The 21,424-nt window shown below is 40.4% G+C and overlaps 1 protein-coding gene across 1 annotated transcript; it reads right to left on the bottom strand.

Annotated features, from left to right (window-relative positions):
• Positions 1 to 1,867: 1,867 nt before the first annotated feature.
• Positions 1,868 to 19,793, bottom strand: ch25hl3 (cholesterol 25-hydroxylase like 3). Its single transcript, XM_036599066.1, has 3 exons — positions 19,357 to 19,793; positions 10,166 to 10,718; positions 1,868 to 3,485 (listed from the first exon to the last, which is right to left on the bottom strand). The coding sequence occupies exons 1-2, from the start codon at positions 19,791 to 19,793 to the stop codon at positions 10,313 to 10,315; spliced, it is 843 nt and encodes a 280-aa protein (XP_036454959.1). The 3' UTR covers positions 1,868 to 3,485; positions 10,166 to 10,312.
• Between the last annotated feature and the right edge of the window lie 1,631 nt (positions 19,794 to 21,424).

The raw sequence follows: 21,424 nt of genomic DNA, 5'->3' as shown, positions 1-21,424 counted from the left end.
CCGATCTGATTATATAAACTTGAAAAACCCACAAAATAAAACAAAAACCACCAAGATCAAACAGGCCGTGTCCTTTCTTTTTTTTTCATGCAGTAAAACTGCTCTTCAGAAGAAGTTCTGACTCCCCTCAGCTTTAACTTTTAGTGGGTGGTGATGATTTATGAAGGAATGGTTTAGGAATTCATAGCTCCAGATGATTTGTGGATGTGTCATAGTTCCAAGAAAAGGCGTACACCTTTATCTTCCACACCTTTATCACATTCTTTCTTCTTTTGAAAACTTTCATGCGACCTCAGCATGCAGGTTCACTATGGATCTGTGAGGCAATCCATATCAGCTGCCTGTTTCCTTCATTTTTTCCTTCCAGCTATGTTTTGGCTCATATCCCAGTCTTGTTTTATGCTACAAAGAATTTCTGCTGCTCTGGGGGTGGGCAATATGGGGGAAAAAAATCGAACAGAAATTTTCACAGTGCACAATATGAATCACGATATTTACTTTGCTTTAAAGGCCAAATAAAAGCTGTTTGGGTCAATTCTGGCTCTCCATGAGTGCTGGTTGACTACTGGGCAAATGTTAGGCATGTGGGCCAGAATAAGGCCAGACACCGGACAGCTGCTTACAGTTTTGCTTTGAGTGTATATTTGTGAGCCAATTATGGTGTAAATGTTGTGGACCAACAGTGTAGTTTGGGCAGATTTGGGCCACATCTATTAGTTCTACTGACTTTATAGTGTATGGGCCAGATTCGGGCCACATCTTTTAGCTCTACTCACTTTATAGTGTGTGGGCCGGAATTGGGCCACATCTTTTAGCTCTACTCACTTTATAGTGTGTGGGCTGGAATTGGGCCGCATCCATTAGTTCCACCCACTTTATAGCGTGTGGGCTGGAATCAACCACATCTATTAGTTCTGCTCACTTGATAACGTGTAGGCCAGATTCTGGCCACATCTATTAGTTCTACTCACTTTATAGTGTATAGGCCAGATTCTGACCACATCTATTAGTTCTACTCACTTTATAGTGTGTAGGCCAGATTCTGACCACATCTATTAGTTCTACTCACTTTATAGTGTGTGGGCAAGATTTGGGCAGTATCTATTAGTTCTGCTCACTTTATAGTGTGTGGGCAAGATTTGGGCCGCATCTATTAGTTCTACTCACTTTATAGTGTGTGGGCCAGATTCGGACCACATCTATTAGATCTACTCACTTTATAGTGTGTAGGCCAGACTCAGACCACATCTATTAGTTCCACTCACTTTATGTGGTCCAGATTGAGACCACATCTATTAGTTCTACTCACTTTATAGTGTATGGGCCAGACTCGGGCCGCATCTGTTAGTTCTGCTCACTTTACAGCGTGTAGGCCAGACTCGGGCCGCATCTATTAGTTCTACTCACTTCATAGTGTGTAGGCCAGACTCGGGCCACATCTATTAGTTCTGCTCACTTTATAGTGTGTGGGCAAGATTTGGGCCACATCTATTAGTTCTACTCACTTTATAGTGTGTGGGCAAGATTTGGGCCGCATCTATTAGTTCTGCTCACTTTATAGTGTGTGGGCCAGATTTGGGCCGCATCTATTAGTTCTGCTCACTTTATAGTGTGTGGGCCAGATTTGGGCCGCATCTATTAGTTCTGCTCACTTTATAGTGTGTGGGCCAGATTTGGGTCGCATCTATTAGATCTACTCACTTTATAGTGTGTAGGTCAGATTCGGACCACATCTATTAGTTCTGCTCACTTTACAGTGTGTGGGCCAGATTCTGACCAAATCTATTAGTTCTACTCACTTTATAGTGTGAGGAACAGAATTGGGCCAAATCTATTAGTTCCACTCACTTTATAGAGTGTGGGCCAGATTCTGGGCATTTTTTGGGTATGCCATCTGCCATGTCACGAAAAATAACCCAGCCAAGGGGTCAGTTTTCAAACAATAACAGCATGTGAGGAAGTCAGTTAGCAGAGTTGGTTAAACGGCAGCTAACAGGAATCAGCACATAAACTTCATAAAATACAGACGTTTTACTACTTACTGTTAAATAAAAACTATTTAAAAATTAATCTATATTTTTCTGTTAGTGATGTAGGAAGGTAGCTAATGTTAGCTTGCTAGAACTAGAACCTGTTACAGGTTCTAAAAGTTACGTTTTGTCGGGTTAACTGTAGTCGTAGCTCTATGTATGTCAAACTCCTTGTGTTGGGTCAATTATAAGTAGACATTAACATTATCAGTGTGATCAATTCATTGTAACTAGCTAATGTTAGCCTACCAAGTAGCTAGTTACCCCAGCCAACTTGATCAGCCTAGACTTTATCTGACCTTCTCGTAATGTCTAGTAGATACATTGGATTGTTTTTAGAGCAAATTCTTTGTCATGTGTTTTGTTGTTTGGCTATAAAAGTTTTAACCCCTTAAAATCTCAAGCTTATTACATACTAAGGTTTATTACTCAGTAACTACAGACACTTCAGTGCAAACAGGTTGAGCTGTTCTTCGGTTATAGAAGTGTGCAATAAAACTTTGGGCCTGCCGTCCAGCTCTGGCCACTTAAGGGTTTAACTTTGGTCGTCCTTTATTTACAGGTTGGTGCAAACATGCTGGAATATATGCAGACTGATTTCTTCATTGATTACAAAGCTAATATTGAGCGTCATGTTAAAAAAGCTTACGTAAGTTTTTACAAATGCTTGCTTATATTGCTTTTTTAATAAAAAATGATTTTAATTGAACAGGTTGTCATTATTTAGCAGTACTATTGTTTTTAAAAATGCTATAAAATCGAGTATAATGTGAAAATCACAAACAGTAAAAGTGGTAAAATGAACTCTAGGTCAAAAGAAACCACGTATCACTCTTACAATCCAGCCTGTAGGATTATTCGGCAATTAAACCTCTATTTATAATGTCTGTGACCCAGCGTTGGTTTTATCCCAGCACTTTTGAGTGTATAGAAACTGAGCACAGTGTTTTTTATTCAACATTTTAAGACATTAACCTTAAACAGGACCAATGAAGAACTCTTCAGTTCCTGGAACTGTTGGAATTTGACCTTTCTGATCTCTCCACAATAGAGCCAAACCTTGGAAGTGAAGCCAATTGGAAGTCTTTTCTAAACCTCCTTTTAATAAAAAGTGTTCTTCAGCACATATGAAAAATACAGAAAAAAATCCACACTGAAAAGCTGCCCTTATCATTTGGCCCATATGGAGTTTTAACAGTTCTCTCTGAAATAAGAACAAAAGATAAAAATGAGTTCTTTTTCACATCTTCAGCTGCATTCATGCGCATCCCTCATGTCAAATTGCCAGCCTTTTGGCTAAAGATAAAAAACTGAGGCTACGCTTGGCTGTGCCCGGGCGCAGTTCAAGTCCGTTCTTGCACGATGGCATCATGCACAGTTAAAAGCAATTATAGCTGAAAGAATCCAAAGTAGGCAGGCAGTCAATGGATTTGGAAGGGTGCAGAGTAGATGATCCTACAGAGAAAAGAACCAAAACACCAGGTTATGTAACTGAATATTAAGTGTGGTTGTGCTTTCAGTTCACAATAATTTCAGTGTTCCTCTGAATTTTGCAACCTCAGCACCAGAGAGAGAGCCAAGATACAGATAAGAGTGTCTCTCTGTGCTAGTCTTGGGGGTCCCACACACAAGATCTTACTAGACTTCCATTCACATGCATTCAAATATTGAATGAAATCGCCAAAGTTTTTATGCTTGCTGGGGTGGATACATTTTTTAGAATGGAAAGTAGTCAGTTGTCACCTGACCTCAATCCAGTCGAGCTCACTGAAGGCAAAACTGAAGGTAAAAGACCGCAAGAACATGCAGGAACTGTAGAGAGCTGCAGTAAAAGCCAGACAGGGTTCAGACAGTCACTGACTGCAAAGGATTTGCAGCCAAGTGTTAAAAATCACAATTTAATTCAATTTCAGTTATGATCATGTCAGTGTGTCACAGTAAAGTGGATCAGTGTGTAGAATCGGAAATCACCGTGTGCTACTGTTTTACAACAGTTGCTACAGCAGAATCTGATTGGTTGAGAAGAGTTCTGCCCGGGCTGTTATTTGTGATAACACTAGGCCTGGGCGACATCCTAAAACAGCCCAATATTTTCGATTATGGTCTTATTCAAATGTCCCTCTCCACCTTAAATGGTGCACTAGTTACTTTTAGGTGCCTGTCTAGGTGCCATAATGAAACTGTTGCTCCATTTAAGGTGGAACTGAAAATTTGAACTAAAAAGCTGCCGAATAAGTAGCCAAATTCAGCCTTGTAGAAACTGACATTTAGTATTGTTTTAGCCTAACTAGTGTTAGAAACCATAGTGATAGTGGTTTATCTAATTATTGTTCTGTTTTGTTTCCACTATTTGGCACAATATATATATAAATATAAAATAAAAATAGGTTCGTTTTATGTTGGCTGGTAAAATGGTTCTTGTTAAAAAGTTTAGGGCCATCCCAGAATAATAAGCCACTGTTAACACTACACAAATATGTTTGCTTAAATTAACTAAAATTGTTTTATTTTTAAATTATAAATATACTTTTAAATTATATATATATATATATATATATATATATATACCAAAACAGTCAGAAATTTGAATTATACTGTGACATACGTTTTTGGTTATACTGCCCAATAATAATTTGACCTGCAGCCTGTTTGGCCAGAGTCTGAAGTAATAAATAAGAAAATAAGAAAGTAATAAAAAATAATAGAACACAATTTAGCAAACAAGGTGGGCTGAAATGCTTCACAGACTGACGGCAACAAAACCACATTGAGTTTCATCTGGAAAACACTGAAAAAGCTGAGCTGAACCTGATATTGTGACAGTTTTATGACCTTTTTGTGCTTTTGTAGCGCAAAAGGGAACCACTTTTTGTGGCGAAAGGAATTGCATATAATAAAGCATTTTTGAAACAATGTTAAGGGCTTATTCACTTTACTTTTCCTTTATTTTTCAGAACTACTGTAAAAGCAATAGACCACTTGAGATTGTGTGTTATCGCAGCTGTAATATTCTACTGCACTGAATTTTGGCTCACACCTATGACTGAATCACAGCCTTGATGTTATCTTGATGTTATTCTTGACAACTCACTCCTTATCATCTTCTATTGCTTAATTCTATCACTGTACAAAGAAGCTTCTTGCTGCCTTTATCACTGGATGCACTGTGATGATTTCTGAGACACATTCAGAACACAATTCACGTTGCTATGGAAGCTTATTATTGATTTCATTAATCAAAATAATAAAACATTACAGAAGTACAAAGTTTATTCTTATTCATTCCTTTTTTTGGCTTTGTTATCATGTTCTTTACATGTTAAAAAAACTAACATCAGACTGAGACATAAGGGTGAGCAATGTGAAAATATCGTTCTCTTTATTGTAAATTATGCCACTTTTCTGAGTGCATCATTAGTTAAAGAACACTGCATGTTTCATTACAAAGAAAGCATAATTATTCCTGTTTAAGTAGATTTAGCTGAGTGTGCAATACATTGAACAATAATCACTTCATTCTTACTTTGTGATAGATTTTTTGGTCACACTTTATTTGGATGGTCCACTATAGATGCTCTACAGATACTTAAAACATTATCAAACCTTCTGGTGGTGTTCAGTTGATTATAGACAACATTAAGGCCCAGTCCCATTTCTTCATTTTTACCCCTACCCCTTGTTTTCGAGTGTCACCCTAACCCCTTGGAACTGAGTAACAAGGTGTAGTGGTTGAAATCTTCCCTCTGAAATGGGACCCTCAAATAAAAAGAGCATTACTTCATTAACAGCTACCAGCGCTGCTCTGTAGGCGACACGGGCCGTCTTCAGTAATGGCAGAGGAGGGTAAAGTTCAGCTCCTCACTGCTGGGCTTTAGTTACACTTAGGGCATCATATGCCTCCAAAGAGGGGGGCAATTATTTATTATCACCCACCCCTAATTCTTCAGTGATATGAAGCTGAAGTCAGATATTCACCAGCTTCTTGTTCGAATTTTCCTGTTCCACCTTAAATGCTGCAGCAGTTACATTCTGGCGCTTCAGGCATCAGAACTGCTGGACTATTTAAGGTGGAACGGGAAAGTTAGCTAGATAGCTACTGAAACATTAGCATGCTATTAGCAATTTTTTTTTTATGCCCGTTACAAAGAAAACGACCATAATACACTGAAAAGACGTTACACTAAGATAAAACAATAATTATTGTAATTTTTTAACGGAAAAAATTCTTATGTTTGTGGTTTTCTTTGGTCGCTTGTTCAGCCATCTTGCCGATTCTTCTGTTTGGAGTCTCTGAAAAACCTCCGTTTGGAGGGTCATGCAGCTCTAACACTTCACCCTACCCCTCTATCTCAACAAGAATTGGGACACCCTACCCCTAGACGTGAACGCGCACAACAGAGGGCTAAGGGCTAAGTGGTAGGGGCAAGGGGTGAAATGAGATTGGGCCTAAGGTTAGGATTAGGAGCAGATGTAGGTTTTGGGGTTAAGACTAGGATTAGGGATAGGTTTTAAAAACTGAATGTTCAGTTAGTTGAATGTTACTTAAAGATATACTGAGCATTTACAAAGCATCTACAGTGGACCATCCAAATAAAGTGTTACCTTTTATTTAACCTCAGAAATACTCAATATTGTGATAATACCATGTATTGTGAAATTGTGATATTTTTGCCATAAAGTCCACACCTACTGAAACGTCCCATTCTTAAAGTGCAGAAATAGCAGCTTTTCTTTTGTGTGGGCATTAAATTGTTAAAACTCATGAATCACGAATAACTTATTAGTTAAAGCTTCAGTCTGATGAGTTGAATGGTTAGTTTGTGATGTTAACAGACAAAAACACTAAACTAACCCACACTGTGCTTTCCCAGAACTGGGGTTGTAAAATTCACCATCAAAGTGAAGACACATGTACACGACATGTCCAAAAGTGTCCAGACAAGCCTTCTAATGAGTACATTACGCTACTTTAGCTTTCCCAAAACAGTGGAGGTTGTTACTGCATCAAAGGGGGGTCCCTATTAAAGAGGAATTCCACCTATTTTTCAAAATTTCTGCATAATTTAGTGGTTGAGATGCAAACAAACTCATCTACAGTAGGTTGGACTCTTTGGAGGTTGTGTTAAAGAGCTGTGTGAGATCTTTCTTACTCACTGATATACGGCTCTACAACGAGTCTCCTCACTGCAGAGACGGTACTGATCTCCTGCTGTCTGAACTGAGCTGAACCTCATCACTATATCACCTCTCTTATTAATACACACTGTGCTGTATATCATAACCTGCTACTGTAACGACACTTTCACTGTGCACTGTAGACCATGGTTGTCAAACTCAACCAGTAAAAGGGCCATATTGAAAAATCTCATCAAATCTGTGACTCAGAGGGAAAAAAAAGTTTGTTTTTCATTATTAATTAATGTTGTGTTGTAACCCAAACTGGCCATTGTGTATTCAAAATATGCAAAAACGTCAACAGTAAAATACAGACACTTGCAGTAGACCTTGAAATATTACGTGGACACTTGAAATATCGAACATTTAAATGTCCCCAGGTGCTCCGTTTTTTAATCCTACCTATTTGCTTGAACTAGACACCTGGCATCTTTTCTTTACTGCAAGTTCATTAAGACTTGGGCTCAGTTTCCGAGCTGGTGCGCTGACGTTAAGTGTTTATGTTGGTTGAACTGCAGCTGAAATGCATTTTGGTGATCCGACTGGTGTGGAATTGTGTGGAACTGTGTAGAATTGAGGTATAACCGCTGTCCCATAGACTGTAATTGGGGTAGGAGAGTTGGAGCACATTACATTGCAGTGCACGCTGGGGACTGTAGTGCAGCACATTGCGAAACGGGCTAATATTAATGGAAAATTTAAATGCTTTTGCGGACCTGATAGGATTGTGTGGCGGGCCTGATCTGGCCCATGAGCCTTGTGTTTGACATATGGGCTTTAGACTGTAAATGCTGCTGCTGCTCCCAGTTATGTTTATACTCAAAGTGTTGTAACGACCTCATACCATTTAGTGCAATACCTACTATCATGTAAATACAACAAATCTGTCGTACATGCTAAGTAAATATGCAAATAGATATACTTTTCCTTCTCTCTCATACTTTAATTTATGTCCATTTTTATTTATGTTTATGTGCACTAATGTCTTGCTACTGTAACACTGATATTTCCCTTTGGGATCAATTCAAAAGTTCTATCTGTCTGTCAGTCTGTCTATCTAGAGTGTTTATATTGTCACGTGCTGCTATTGGCTGGCTCTGGTGCCTGAGACTCTGGAGGCGTGGCTAAGCAGATGGTATACATGTGTCCTCCTAAAGAGACTGTTTGAGTTGTTTTATGTTGGTTTTTTTAGTTATGTGTGTTTGTTGCTTGTGTTCTAATGTGTTGGTGAGTGGGGTTACTGTGTTGGGGGTTGGTCACTGTCAGGGTGAAGCCGGTGGCTATTGCTGACCTCCTCCATGGCTCCATCTGCCAGTGTGTTCAATAAAGAGCACTTGTTGCAGCAGAACCACGGCTAGCCCTGTGTTTCTTCTTCTGCCGACGCTACAGTATATAATGATGGTGGTAAATAATTTTGTAAATTATTATTATATAGTAAAATAATTTTGGTGCTATTTTGCCTTACAGTGCTCTGTATGTACACCTTTGCCATGAGTGTATTGGTTTTTTTGATACTTTTAAGACCAAAACTTTCTCAAAACTATTGTGAAAGAACATCCCAGACATCAGGCAACAAATTTATTACCATTTTGTGTGATAACTTTCTGTGAGGGAGCTTTTAGAGGTGGATGTCTGTTTCCTATCACCACCACTGTGAACAATTCTGATATGTTGAGTTTCTCTAGAACCCATATGTGAAACACAAGGCTCGCGGGTCAGATCAGGCCCAAGACCAGTCCTATCCGTACGTCAATTTTCTGTTAATATCAACCCGTTTCACAATGCGCTGCAGTATAATCTTCAGCATGCACGTGTGCGTTCCAGCTCTCCTCCCCCAACAACAATCTATGGGACAGCGGTTACACCACAATTCCACTACACTAGTCCTAAAACCGAACAAACTAGCTGAGTTTCAGCCAAATAAACACCTAACAGCTCAGATATTGATCCCAAGAATTAATAAACATGCAGCAAAGAAAAGATGCCAGGTGTCTAGTTCAAGCAAATAGGTAGGTTTATGCTCGTAGGTATATTTCGTTTTTTTCATCTGAATTTACATACCCAAATCATAAGGCAAATTATTCAGTAACTGCATGAAATAAATGTAATTTTTCTTTTTTTTGTAAAAGCTCCCCTCAAATTAACAGAACATATGTTTTATGATCACACATATCGCTATATGCTTACAATTTACCGCTGAAAGCCAAAAATCTTAGATGCTCTTTGTATTTTTTTGTAAAAATAGTTTTTACAGAGCAGATCACTGAAGAGACGCCATCTGTTTATAATTTATAGCCCAGATTTGTGGAAAAATGGGTCGACTTTCAGGAGAAAAAAATTCAGCTTCTTTTATTATAAGGGTTTAAAATTACATCACCCATCTATTAGACTGGACAGAAGACAGTTACAGCTCTCATACGACCCCCACCTTTTGAATGTAGCTTATGAAATATGAAAGTTATGAAGTAAAGAATATGAAGAAGTGCGTTTTGGAACCACCGGTGGTTCCAAGGAGTTAAAAAGGTTAAAAGACCGACCTCCTGGAGACATTTAAATAATGAAAATGTCAAGGTTGCCCTGCGATGGACTGGTGACCTGTCCAGGGTGTATCCTGCCTTCCGCCCAATGACAGCTGGGATAGGCTCCAGCACCCCACCGCGACCCAGAAGGATAAGCGATTTAGATGATGTATGTATGTATGTAAATTTCAAGGTCTACTACAAGTGCCTATATTTTGCAATTGATGTTTTGGTGTATTTTGAATGAACCTGCCCTGCCCTAGAACGAAGCATTTCACACCAAACCCCTTTGAATGACTTTGCTTACATCTAAACCATATAATTATTACAGAAATTTTGAGAAATTGGTGGAAACACTCTTAATTTCAGAAGAAATGCTGGATGAGCAGGTGTCCACAAACTTTTGGACATGTAGTATAACTCTAAAATCTCTTCACCTACCTCTGGTTTTGGGATCAAGCACTGAAACGTGTATGAAGGGCCACAAATGCCAAACTAATGAAATATTAAGTCATGTTTTTTGTGGTAATCTTCAGTTCTTCACAGAAATTAATGCATGATTGGATGTTTTCCACATTTTCCAACTCATCAGTCGGCAAGCGCTTGCTGAGTGAAGTCAGATGTGCTGGATATTTCCATGCATGTGGGGAGCGACGTGCCGAAGATCAGGTCCCAGTGTCTGAAATACGGCGCATAGTTGCCTCTGAAGTGCTGGTGGTGAGCCTGATGGAAGGGAGGTCCTCCAAAGCAGGGCAGCAGCCGGTGTCTGGCCCAAGGGAAGTCGTAGCCACAGTGGTCCTCCACAGCCAGCCAGATGTTGAGCAAATGGAAAAAGATCTCGCTCATGGGATGGCAACCCACCAGCTTGGCACTGGAGACGGCCAGCACCTGCTGGAAAAGCAGCTCTTCGATGCTGGAGTCCTGGGCAGCCAGTGCGAATGTGTCCCGGTTTACATGGTGAGAGCGATGGAACTTCTGATAGAGCCATGGATTTCTGAGAAACAAACACAAGAATGAGTTTAGTTTGGGAAAAAGGCAGATATGGTTGATCTGTAGACATGTTCTGCAGAACAGCTGCTAGAAGAACATAAGGTTTCCATATAAGTCTGGCTAGGATTGCTAATGAAATTATAATATAATGATATAAACAGTGAGGTTCAGATGCCAGGGTCTTATAGGGGTGGGAGATAAAATCAACAACATATCAAAATGTCTTGGGTTTCTAAATAGTATTGAAATATTATTATGCACATATTTTTAATATGTATTAAGCCTATTGTTAGCCTAATACAGGAGTCAGCAACAACTGCCCTGTTGCGGCTCCACAGCAGAATTAGATTTTTAGGTAAAAATAAAATAATCCTCCTTTGCAGTAAAATAAAGCTCTGCCTATTGTTTTAACATAGTTTAATGAAAAAAATGGTCTTGCTGGAATTAATGTGGTCTATATATGCTAATTCAACAAACTTTAACCCCGAAGGTTGGTGCACAGACTGCTGGTCACAATGCAGACAAGAATCTCGCCTAGCTAACAGCTAACAAAAACGGCAAAGAAGAGAAAGATTTAAGACGGACATCAGTAATTTGAGACGAATGGACTTATTTGCATTTATATTCACTCCAGCTGGTTTCCTGATACGTTTAATCTGCAACGAGAAACTGACAAACACTAAAAAGTCACGAAGCTGAAGTCAGTTTCTCATTCGGCAGCTTCTTGTTCAAATTGTCCCGCTCCACCTTAAATGGTAAGGCAGTTACATTATGGTGCCTCAGGCACCATTTAAGGTGGAACGGAAAAATGTTCAGCCTCATAAAAAATCGAACGTTGAGAGATATTTTACAAGAAACTGTTTCCTGCCGGAGATGTGAGAAAAGCAGCTATAGCTGAGCTGAAGCTTAAAGCAGAGCAAAGTAAGTCTGCATTTTCATTTATATTATATTTTTAGCCTATACTAGTACATCAACACATACTGAGACATATTAATAGCCAAGATGGGAAAATGGACATAGGTGCTCCTAAGGTGGTTTAATTTTTGTAGAAAGGACAAAAATAGCTCCTTTTAACATTTATGTTGCCGAGCGCTGGCCTAATAAATCACCAAAAAGCATTTCATCACTGTTGCATCAAAACCTTGTATCTTCAAAATGGTTAAAAAAACCTTCTCAACTTTGAATGAAAATTTAAGGAAAAAGAATGACTTGTAAAGCTGCTAATGGTTAATCGAGTAACCATGGTAACAGCCACCCCCGTGGCAGTAAAAAAGCATTTACCACAAGTTAAAATAAGTTAAAATTCATTATTTATTATGGGCAAACCACTGCAAGACTTTAGTATTTCCACATGGAAGCAGAACTTTTAAACAGTGGGCGATTTGATATCCTACATTAACACTGCATTTATTGTTCCTAACATAGATAAGATGGTTGTGGAAACCCAGCTCGGGGCTGCAGGCCGATATCATGAAAGCAAAAAGCCGCCTGTATGTTACGGTGCACATTTTAGGATCCTCAGGCCCAGCAGAGGCTCATCTCCTCTTCTGTCTTCAGTTTGAGAAATGAGTAATAATTCTCTCTTTACACCAAACTCTTGAGAAGCTGGGCGAGTTTTCAGATTTACAGATATGCTGTGACATACTGGAAAGTTTTTCAGAGGTCTTTCAGGCATAGTTACAGTTGCTAGGCTATGATGGACCAACTGAGTGAACCAGTATGCTACAGCGCCAGCCTGAGGCAGAGCAGTGCTGCAGCTGGTTAAACCGAGTTCCCCCGTCACAGGTCGGCAGGGAGGGAGGACCCAAGTTATTACATACAGTAGGTGCAGCATTTTCATTGTCTCTGGGGTTTCAGTAGGTGCTCCTCTAGCTGAGTGCCATTATGGCAATCAGCCCAGAGCATTCTGGGAGTTGGAGTTTGTAACTGCTCTGGGTGAGCGCTGCTGCTGCTGCCCTCCGAAGCAGGTGGCCTTGAGTGCCTCCTTACATCTTTTCATGGTTGAAGCAGCCTAAACAGTTAGCTTCTCTGAATTTCTGTTTGAGTGTCTAATAACAGCATAATAAGCTTATCTTCAGGGACCCCCTGAATTTTGATTTTGAGACATTCAGATGGTCCAGACCCCTTGAACCTCCTGTATTTTGCACCTTGCTGACACTACAGCATCAGGGTTCATAATAAAAAATGACTTTGGTCTTCACTGTGTTCAGAAAAACAGGGACAAACACATAAAAACATGTCTCAGCTCTCATTCATCAGGTAAAACGGGTTGTTTCAAATGGCCTCATTTGAAACGACTTCAGAGAAGAGCTAAGTGGCCACAAACTCTCAAACGATAAAGTTCATGTGACATTCACAATTCCCTTCTTTTGTTACAAGATTAGTTTTGTGGCCAAATTAAAGATGACAGTGCACTACAACCATGTCTTTTACCAAACTGCGCTTTATTAAGTTCTTTTATTTGACAATGATTAAGACTCAACCATGTCCGATTCAGGATACAAAGGGAGAAAAACTGCCCTGATCTGTACTAGTTTAACTGCTTACTACAGTACTACTAAGGTACAGGCCTGGAACTGTTTTTTTTTTTTGTTTTTGTTTTTTTTTCTACTTTTTGTTAAATTTAAGTGTTGGCTGGCATTTTCAAATTCTGTAAATATGAAAAGAAATAGCTCAGCATTGGTGGCTCAATGTTAGAAGTCTCGGGTGCCACGTGGGAGACCCGGGTTCAATGCACAGCCTTGTTTGGGGGCAGTCATGGGCTGGTTAGGGAACCAGCCTTGTAACCGGAAGGTCACCAGTTCGATCTCCTGAGTTGACAGTACGTGACCTGAAGTGCCCTTGAGCAAGGCACCTAACCCTCAACTGCTCCCCAGGTGCGGATAGGGCTGCCCACCACCCCGGGCAAGTATGCTCACTGCCCCCTAGTGTGTGTGTTCACTAGTGTGTATGTGGTGTTTCACTGCACGGATGGGTAAAATGTGGAGGTAAAATTTCCATGTTGTGGGATTAATAAAGGTCTCTTAATCCACAAGGTTTAATTCTTACGTCTTCTTAATCCACAAGTTGACACCATTCTTTCTTTGCAGGGTTTGTGTCAGTGGGGATTTTGAGATGAATGGCCAGTGTAGCGGATAACACACTCGCCCGTGCACCCGGGAGGAAGGGATTGCAATCCCGTCCAGGCAGGAATGCTGCTTGTAATATAGTGTCACATAATAAGTGTCACTGGGCAAGATTCCTAATGTTACATTCACCTGCCACTGCAAACTTCCCTAGAAAAAGGCATTTATTAAATGTTGCTGGTCTACTTACACTTATGCTGCCAATTTAATCACACAACAGTGTTAGGACTCTTATTGTTATTGCAACAAACCTCAGCTCAGAACAGTCCAGACAGATTTAGACATGTAAAATTTTGGATTGCTTCACTGACTCTCGCTCTGGACCACATGTGTGAGGACAGCTTTACAACATCAAAACAAGCATGAGTGGCAAAATGTGAAAGGGCTGCACTTTCGAAATGCTTATTAAACACAGTCGGAAACAGACGTCATGAGAAATTTAACAGCAGGAAACTCATTCATGTGAAAACAGCATGAAATGTGGTGTCACCACTGTGCTGCTGTGCGTTAAACTGGATTGTATTGACTAGTCTTATACAGAACTCATGTGAACATCTTGGTTTCCTAAACTATCTTAGAATTTAAAGGAGAACTCCACCAATTTTTAAGAAATTATACATAATTAAGTGGTTAAGATGCAAACAAAGTCATTCAGACTGGTTTGGTGTGAAATGCTCCATTCTAGAGAAACAAATTAATCAGAATTGTTCACAGTGGTGGTGATAGGAACCAGATGTCCACCTCTAAAAGGTCCCTCACAGAAAGTTATTAAATGAAATGGTTATGAATTCACTGCCTGGCACATTAGCCATGTTTACATTCAGCCTGATAATCCGTTAATAATCCGACTAATAGCTCAATCGGGAAAGAATACGTCCATGTAAACACCTCAATCGGAATAGACTAGTCCGACTGAGGCCGTTTGGAATACAGTTTCTATCCGATTGAATAAGGTGGGTAATCCTGTAAATAATCCGTTAAATAGAAGAATAATTTCTGTGTAAACGCCTGTATCTGATTACATTCCCTATCAGAAAGTTTAAGTCCGTTCTGATCATGTTCGTCGCGTCATAGTGAAAGTTTATACCGTTCAACATGGTGGAGCAGAAACTGGTCTGCAGAGGAGACGAAGTTTATGCTCTGATCTTTAAGAGACGGCGGTGGGACGGACGTCCAGCTTATGTGTCTCAGAACACGACGTCTTCCTTTCGGCCTTCTTTAATAAGGACATGTGAAGAACGTTTTCCTGAGTCTGACATCATTTTAAAGTAATTAAAAACACAAGCACTGCTCACTGCTGCTCGTCTCACTCTGACTGCACTCACGTGATGCTGGTTGTCATGGTAACATCTACGCTAAGTGGTTCTCTACGCATGCGCATCATTTTGGATCTGATTACTTGTAGTGAGCATGAAAATGAAGATTTCCCATCAGATTGTTGAGTAGAGTGAGAATAAACACCTCAGTCTTAATCTATAATCAGAATGTATTCAGTTGGTTTGGCAAAAATCTGTGCATGTAAACACAGCCAGTGTTTCATCATAGTTTTGAGAAGATTTTGGCCAAAAACATTTTTGAACGAATTCATGGAGGGGGGGATACATGCAGGGTGTTGTGAGGCAAAATAATCCCCAAAGAAAACTTATTTTGTCAGCTACAGCACTATTTCACCATCATCAATATTCCATATAAACTCAGAAGACTCGTGTAGGTTCACTGGTGGTTTTGGATAGTAAATAAAATGTCTATATTTGTGTTGTAGTCATGGCGACCCCTGGTAACCTATCACCACCACTGTAAAGACATCTGAACCATTTCACACCAAACCACTCTGAATGACTCTGTTTACATCTCAAATTTTGAAAAATAGGTGGAATTCCTCTTTAATAGGGACCCCCTTTAGTGCAGTAACTACCTTTACTGTTCTGGGAAGGCAAAAGTAGCGTAATGCGCTCATTAGAAGGCTTGTCTGGACACTTTTGGACATGTAGTGAACACGTGTCTTCACTTTGGGGGTGGATTTTACAGTCCTAGCTCTGGGAGAGCACAGTGCGGGTTAGTTTAGATAATACAGAATTCATGTAAACATCTTGGTTTCGTGGACTATCTTAGAACGTAAAGGAGATCTCCACCAATTTTTCAAGAATTCTACATAATTAAAGGATTAAGATGTAAAGTCATTCAGAGTGGTTTGGTGTGAAATGCTTCGTTCTAGAGAAGATAGAGACTCTGTTTACATCTCAAACACTCAGTTATGGAGAATTTTTGGTTAATCAGTGGAATTTGCCTTTAAGGCTGTTGTGTGCTTGTAAATGTAGCTGCTGTGATGCAAAGGATACAATAAAATTTAACTGTACTGTGTCATAAACAGAAGGCTTGTAAAGCCGACTGCAGCTGTGCTTATGTTATTCGTTCATGCAGTCAAAAGAATTTGATTTGCTGAGAATACAAGGCCACTGACTTACAGGAAGATATAAAAGTACAGCCTAAGAAATAATTGTGCCTTTTTAAAGTCAACTCACTTGCTTTCAAACGGTTTCCTGTCCTGCAGCGGGGAAAACAACGAGGGGAAAAACAGAAAAAAGACTTTATAGAAGAGAAAACGGGTAAAGGAAAAGATGAAAGAGATGAGATTGGTTAAAATATATGAAGCAGAAGAGAATGGGCTTCATGGTACTGTTTTAAGGCTAGAAGCAGGTTCTCATCCTGAAAGTGCATTTCCAGTCCTAATTTCTGCTCCATATTGCTGTCAGGAGCACGAGGGCTAACTTAGCCTGCAGCTGAAGTTCACGGCTAATAAGAAATGTAGCCAATGTTTGTGCATAAAGTCTCTGCTAAGTCTTTAATTACCACTAGTTACTTTCAAACTACCATTTTATTCAATTTCCTTGCCTCACTAATCCATATACATCGTCTTGGATGCTAAAAAACAAACGGTAGCGCTTTTTTTTTTAACAGTCCCTTAATTCCAAGTATTAACCAGGTGCAAATTACTAGGTGATCATTTTGGGAAACTTGATGGTTTTAGAGCAGTCTAACTAAATTACACTGCAATGTCCAACAGGCTCTAGGTATTAAATGAGTAAGGCCCAATCCCATTTCACCCCTCGCCCCTACCACTGAGCCCTTAGCCCTCTGTTTTGTGCGTTCACGTCTAGGGGTAGGGTGTCCTGATTCTTGTTGAGATAGAGGGGTAGGGCGAAGTGTCAGGGCTACATGACCCTCCAAACGGAGGTTTTTCAGAGACTCCAAACAGAGAGTTATGAGAAAAAAAAGAAAAACCAGCAAGATGGCTGAACAAGAGACTAAAGAGACCAACAAATGTGAGAATTTTCTCCGTTAAAAAATATGATAACCACTGTATGAGCTTAGTTTAATGCCGTTTCAAGGTATTATGGTCTTTTTCTTCATAACAAGCATAAAAAATTGCTAGTAGATGCTGATGTCTCAGTAGCTAGATAGCTAAAATTTTCCGTTCCACCTTAAGTGGATGGAATTTAAGGTGGAAAGGGAAAATTCAAACAAGAATCTGGTGAATGTCTGACTTCGCCTTTATCACTGAAGAATTAGTGGTGGGTGATAATAAATAATCCCCCCCCCCTTTGAAGGCATATGACTCCCTAAATGTAACTAAAGCTCAGCAGTGAGGAGCTGAACTTACCCTCCTCTGCTGTCACTGCAGACTGGCAGGGTCACCTACAGAGCCAGCGCCAGTAGCTGTTAATGAAGTGATGCTCTTTTTATTTGAGGGTCTCATTTCAGAGGGAAGATTTCAACCACTACCTGTTGTGACTCCATTCCGAGGGGCAAGGTGACACTCGAAAACAAAAGGGAAGGGGTAAGAATAAGAAATGGGACTGGGCCTTTGTCTTTGCTGCATTACATAAACTACCATTTCATTCAATTCCCTTGCATCACTAATCCATATATAGTCTTGGGTGCTAAAAAACAAAGTAAGCAACTGAGTTAGAAATTAGAAATTTAAATGCAAAATTCTGAATTTGAATGTCCGTCTGAGTCTGTATCATACCATCTGAAATTGACTTATGAACTGAAATTGGATTTCAAGGTTTGTAAGAGCAATATCAAATCTGAAACTGAATTTCTAAAAAGTATTAAGTTTCTCTATTAATACTCATTTTCAGGTTCACTTTCAACATAACGTCTTGCAGGCAAAAGCAGTCAAATACTGAAAATCCTAGTGACAAAAATTCATTTCACTGCTGTTATCAGGACTCTTATTCTACATTTTAACACAGTATTTTCAGCTCTATTTAACTGCTTCTTTGGGTCGAGGCTCATCAGAGAGGACGCATCTCAAGGCAGGACAAAGCGGGTCACACTCGCTCACTATATTTCATTAATTTATTAATAATTCTGTTTATCAGGCAGCACAAAACTTCTATGTGTCACTGGTGTTTTGTGCTGTAATGGCTGGGTAATTAAAGTTTTGTCAAAATAATGTCATATATATAATTCTTATTACTGATTTTAAATAGTTACACAAGGTCAGCTGATCAGCCAATGAGTCAGCCAATTTACAGAATCCTCAGTTTTACCCAGAATGTCACAGGAGTCACCGTCACTGGTGTTACACCATATTCATACAATACCAGTGACTGTAAACTATTTTTGGAATTAAGCTCTCCTACTTGCATATATGATAATAGGAGATGTTAATGGACATATTAATATTATTTTTTAGTTTTGAGACAGAAGAAATTGATTTTTCAGAAATGTATTCACCTGAATCCCCACTCCAAATGGAGAACGACCTGTATGTACAGGGATGTAGTACCAGTACATTGTGCCAGTGTATCAAAATATCAATGCAATGCAATGAAAAGCATCATGACTTCATACTTTTTCCACATTAACCCCCTTACACGCTTAGAACAGATGGTTCTTCAAGGGTTCTTTAGTAAAGACAATAGTTCTGTAGAACCCAGTAACACTCAAAGAACCGTTAGCATGCCTAAATGGTTCTTTGCCTGGTGAAATGGTTCTTCAGGTTGATGGAGAATGGGTTGTATATGGTTCTGTATAGAACCTTGTTGAAAATGGTTCTTCTATTACAAGCTTGACATCGTAACTATAGCAGAACCCTTTTTAGTGCTATGTAGACGATACACAACACAATAAGTCTGAAGAACCATTTCACTACGCACAGAACCACTTAAGTATGAAATGGTTCTATATAGAACTCATTCGGTTCTTTTTGAAAAGGGTTCTATACAGTACCAAAAAGAGTTCTTTTCTTACAAGCTTAACGTTGTAACTGTAGCAGAACCTTTTTGGTGCTCTATAGAACCATTTTCAAAATCATAGAACCATGTAAAACACGTTCTCCATCAATCTGAAGAAACGTTCCACCATGCAAAGAACCATTTAAGCCTGTAAATGGTGCTTTGAGTGTCCATGGTTCTATACAAATCCACTGTCTACCAAAAAACCCTTGAAGAACCATCTTTTTTAAGAGAGTACAGTGGTTCTAAACCGCGCGCGCTCCAAACTCACCCGTGCACGACGTAGTGCGCGATGAAGAAGAGCGTGTCGAACACCAGCAGACACGCGAAGCACTCGGAGAGCGCGCGGAAGAGCGGCGGCGCTGCGCGGTACTCTTCGGCGCTCCTCCGCGCGAGCAGCTGCAGCAGCGCGGCGAAGGGCAGCACAGCCACCGTGTACTTGTACGCGATCCGCTCGAGGCAGCGAAACCATCGCCGCGGGTCCTCCGCTTGCGCCCCGCGCCCGATCCGGTAGCGGTCAATCCAGGGCGCGCGCTCGCCCAGCAGCTCCAGGAGCAGGAAAGGCGCCGAGAAGCAGAGGTGAGCGGCGAACGCGAGGCACGCGGCCCCCGCTGGGGACAGCAGCAGCGCCGGGTGCGCGCGCAACGCGTCCCACGCGGACTGCAGCAGCGCCGGAGCGACGGCGGCATCGGTCGCGTTCACGGTCATTGTTAATGGACGCGTGTCGGTCGCGCCGTCATGATTTCCACGCGCTGGAAGTTTCTCTCTTGTTTCTCGGGCTGCACGCGCTTCTCGCTGCTGATGTGCTTCCCGACGCTGCTCCGCGCGCAACTCCAGCCGACGCTCTGCGCGAGAGCTTTTGAGGGGCTCTCTTCAGACTGACTCGAAATCCAGACTGGCGCGAGAGTCTCTCTCTCTCTCTCTCTCTCTCTCTCTCTCTCTCTCTCTCTCTCTCTCTCTCTCTCACTCTCACTCTCTCTCTCCCCCCTCTCTCTCCCTCTCTCTCTCTCTTTCCCTCCCTCTCTCTACATATTTAAAATGCTATATTATAATATATACACATATATATATATATATATATATATATATATATATATATATATATATATATATACATATACACAATATAGGTGTATTTTCCAATATGTTGTCATATATGTGCATATATTGGTCTATCTGAATATCATCGCTGTCCATAGATCTCCAAAATAGTAACTATAGGAATAGTAAGAGGAGAATGTAAGAATATTATTAACGTTTAATGCAAGTGAATGTAAAGAGGGAGTGGTTTTGGAATAAATCACAATCCACCATTTGAAGAAGACTTCAGAAGAAGACAAGAGCAGAAATATAGAGGCCATAACGCAAGACGCATACCGCTCATCAGCACTAAACCAGGAGGGCCAGATTGGAGTTTACAAAGAAATACAGAGCCAAGCCACAAAAGTTCTGGAACAGAGTTATATGGAATGATGAGGCCAAGATAAACCTCTATTGAAATGGGGGGAAAAGGCCACAGCATGGAGAAAGAAAGGATCTGCTGATCAGTCAAGCATGGTGGAGGTAGTGTCGTGGCTTGGACTTGCATGGCTGCTTCTGGAACAGGTGTACTAATCTATACTAATGTGGGTGGCAGCAGAATGAGTTCAGAGACCACAGAAACACTCTGTCTGCTAGTTTACAGAGAAATGCATCCAAGTTCATTGGGAGGAACTTCCATCATGTGGCAGCACAGTGACTCAAAACACACTGCCAACACAACGAAGGACTTCATGAGGGGGGAAAAAAGTGGAAAATTTTGGACTGGCCAAATCAATCACCAGACCTTCCTGCAATTGAGCATGCATTTCACCTCCTGATGAGGGAGAAACCCCCCCAAAACTAACAGCAATTGACAGAAGCTGCAGTAAAAGCCTGGAAAAGCATTAAAAAAGAAGAACACAAAAGTTTAGTGATGTCGGCAAGAGATATGCAACCAAATATTAGAGGTGAATTCCACTGCTTTTACAAGATGACCCTTTAATTCAGTCACTGAGATGTAAACAGAGTGATTCGTAGTGGTTTGGTGTGAAATGGTTCAGACTTCTTTACAGTGGTGGTGATAGGAACCAGGGGTCGCCATGGCTACAACACAAATATAGACATTTTATTTACTATCCAGAACCACCAGTGAACCTACACGAGTCTTCTGGGTTTTACATGGATCATTAATGATGGTAAAATAGTGATAAGTCTGAAAAATACGTTTTCTTTGGGGACTATTTTGCCTCATAACGCCTTGCGTGTACCTGTCCGCCATGAGGTCAGTATGTTTGAAGAATATGTTTTAGGTCAAAACC

Source organism: Colossoma macropomum, unplaced genomic scaffold (genome assembly GCF_904425465.1).
Source record: "Colossoma macropomum unplaced genomic scaffold, Colossoma_macropomum, whole genome shotgun sequence".
Lineage (NCBI taxonomy): Eukaryota > Metazoa > Chordata > Actinopteri > Characiformes > Serrasalmidae > Colossoma > Colossoma macropomum.
The sequence above is the reverse complement of the archived record's forward strand: the minus strand, read 5'-3'. Positions and strand labels throughout refer to the sequence as shown.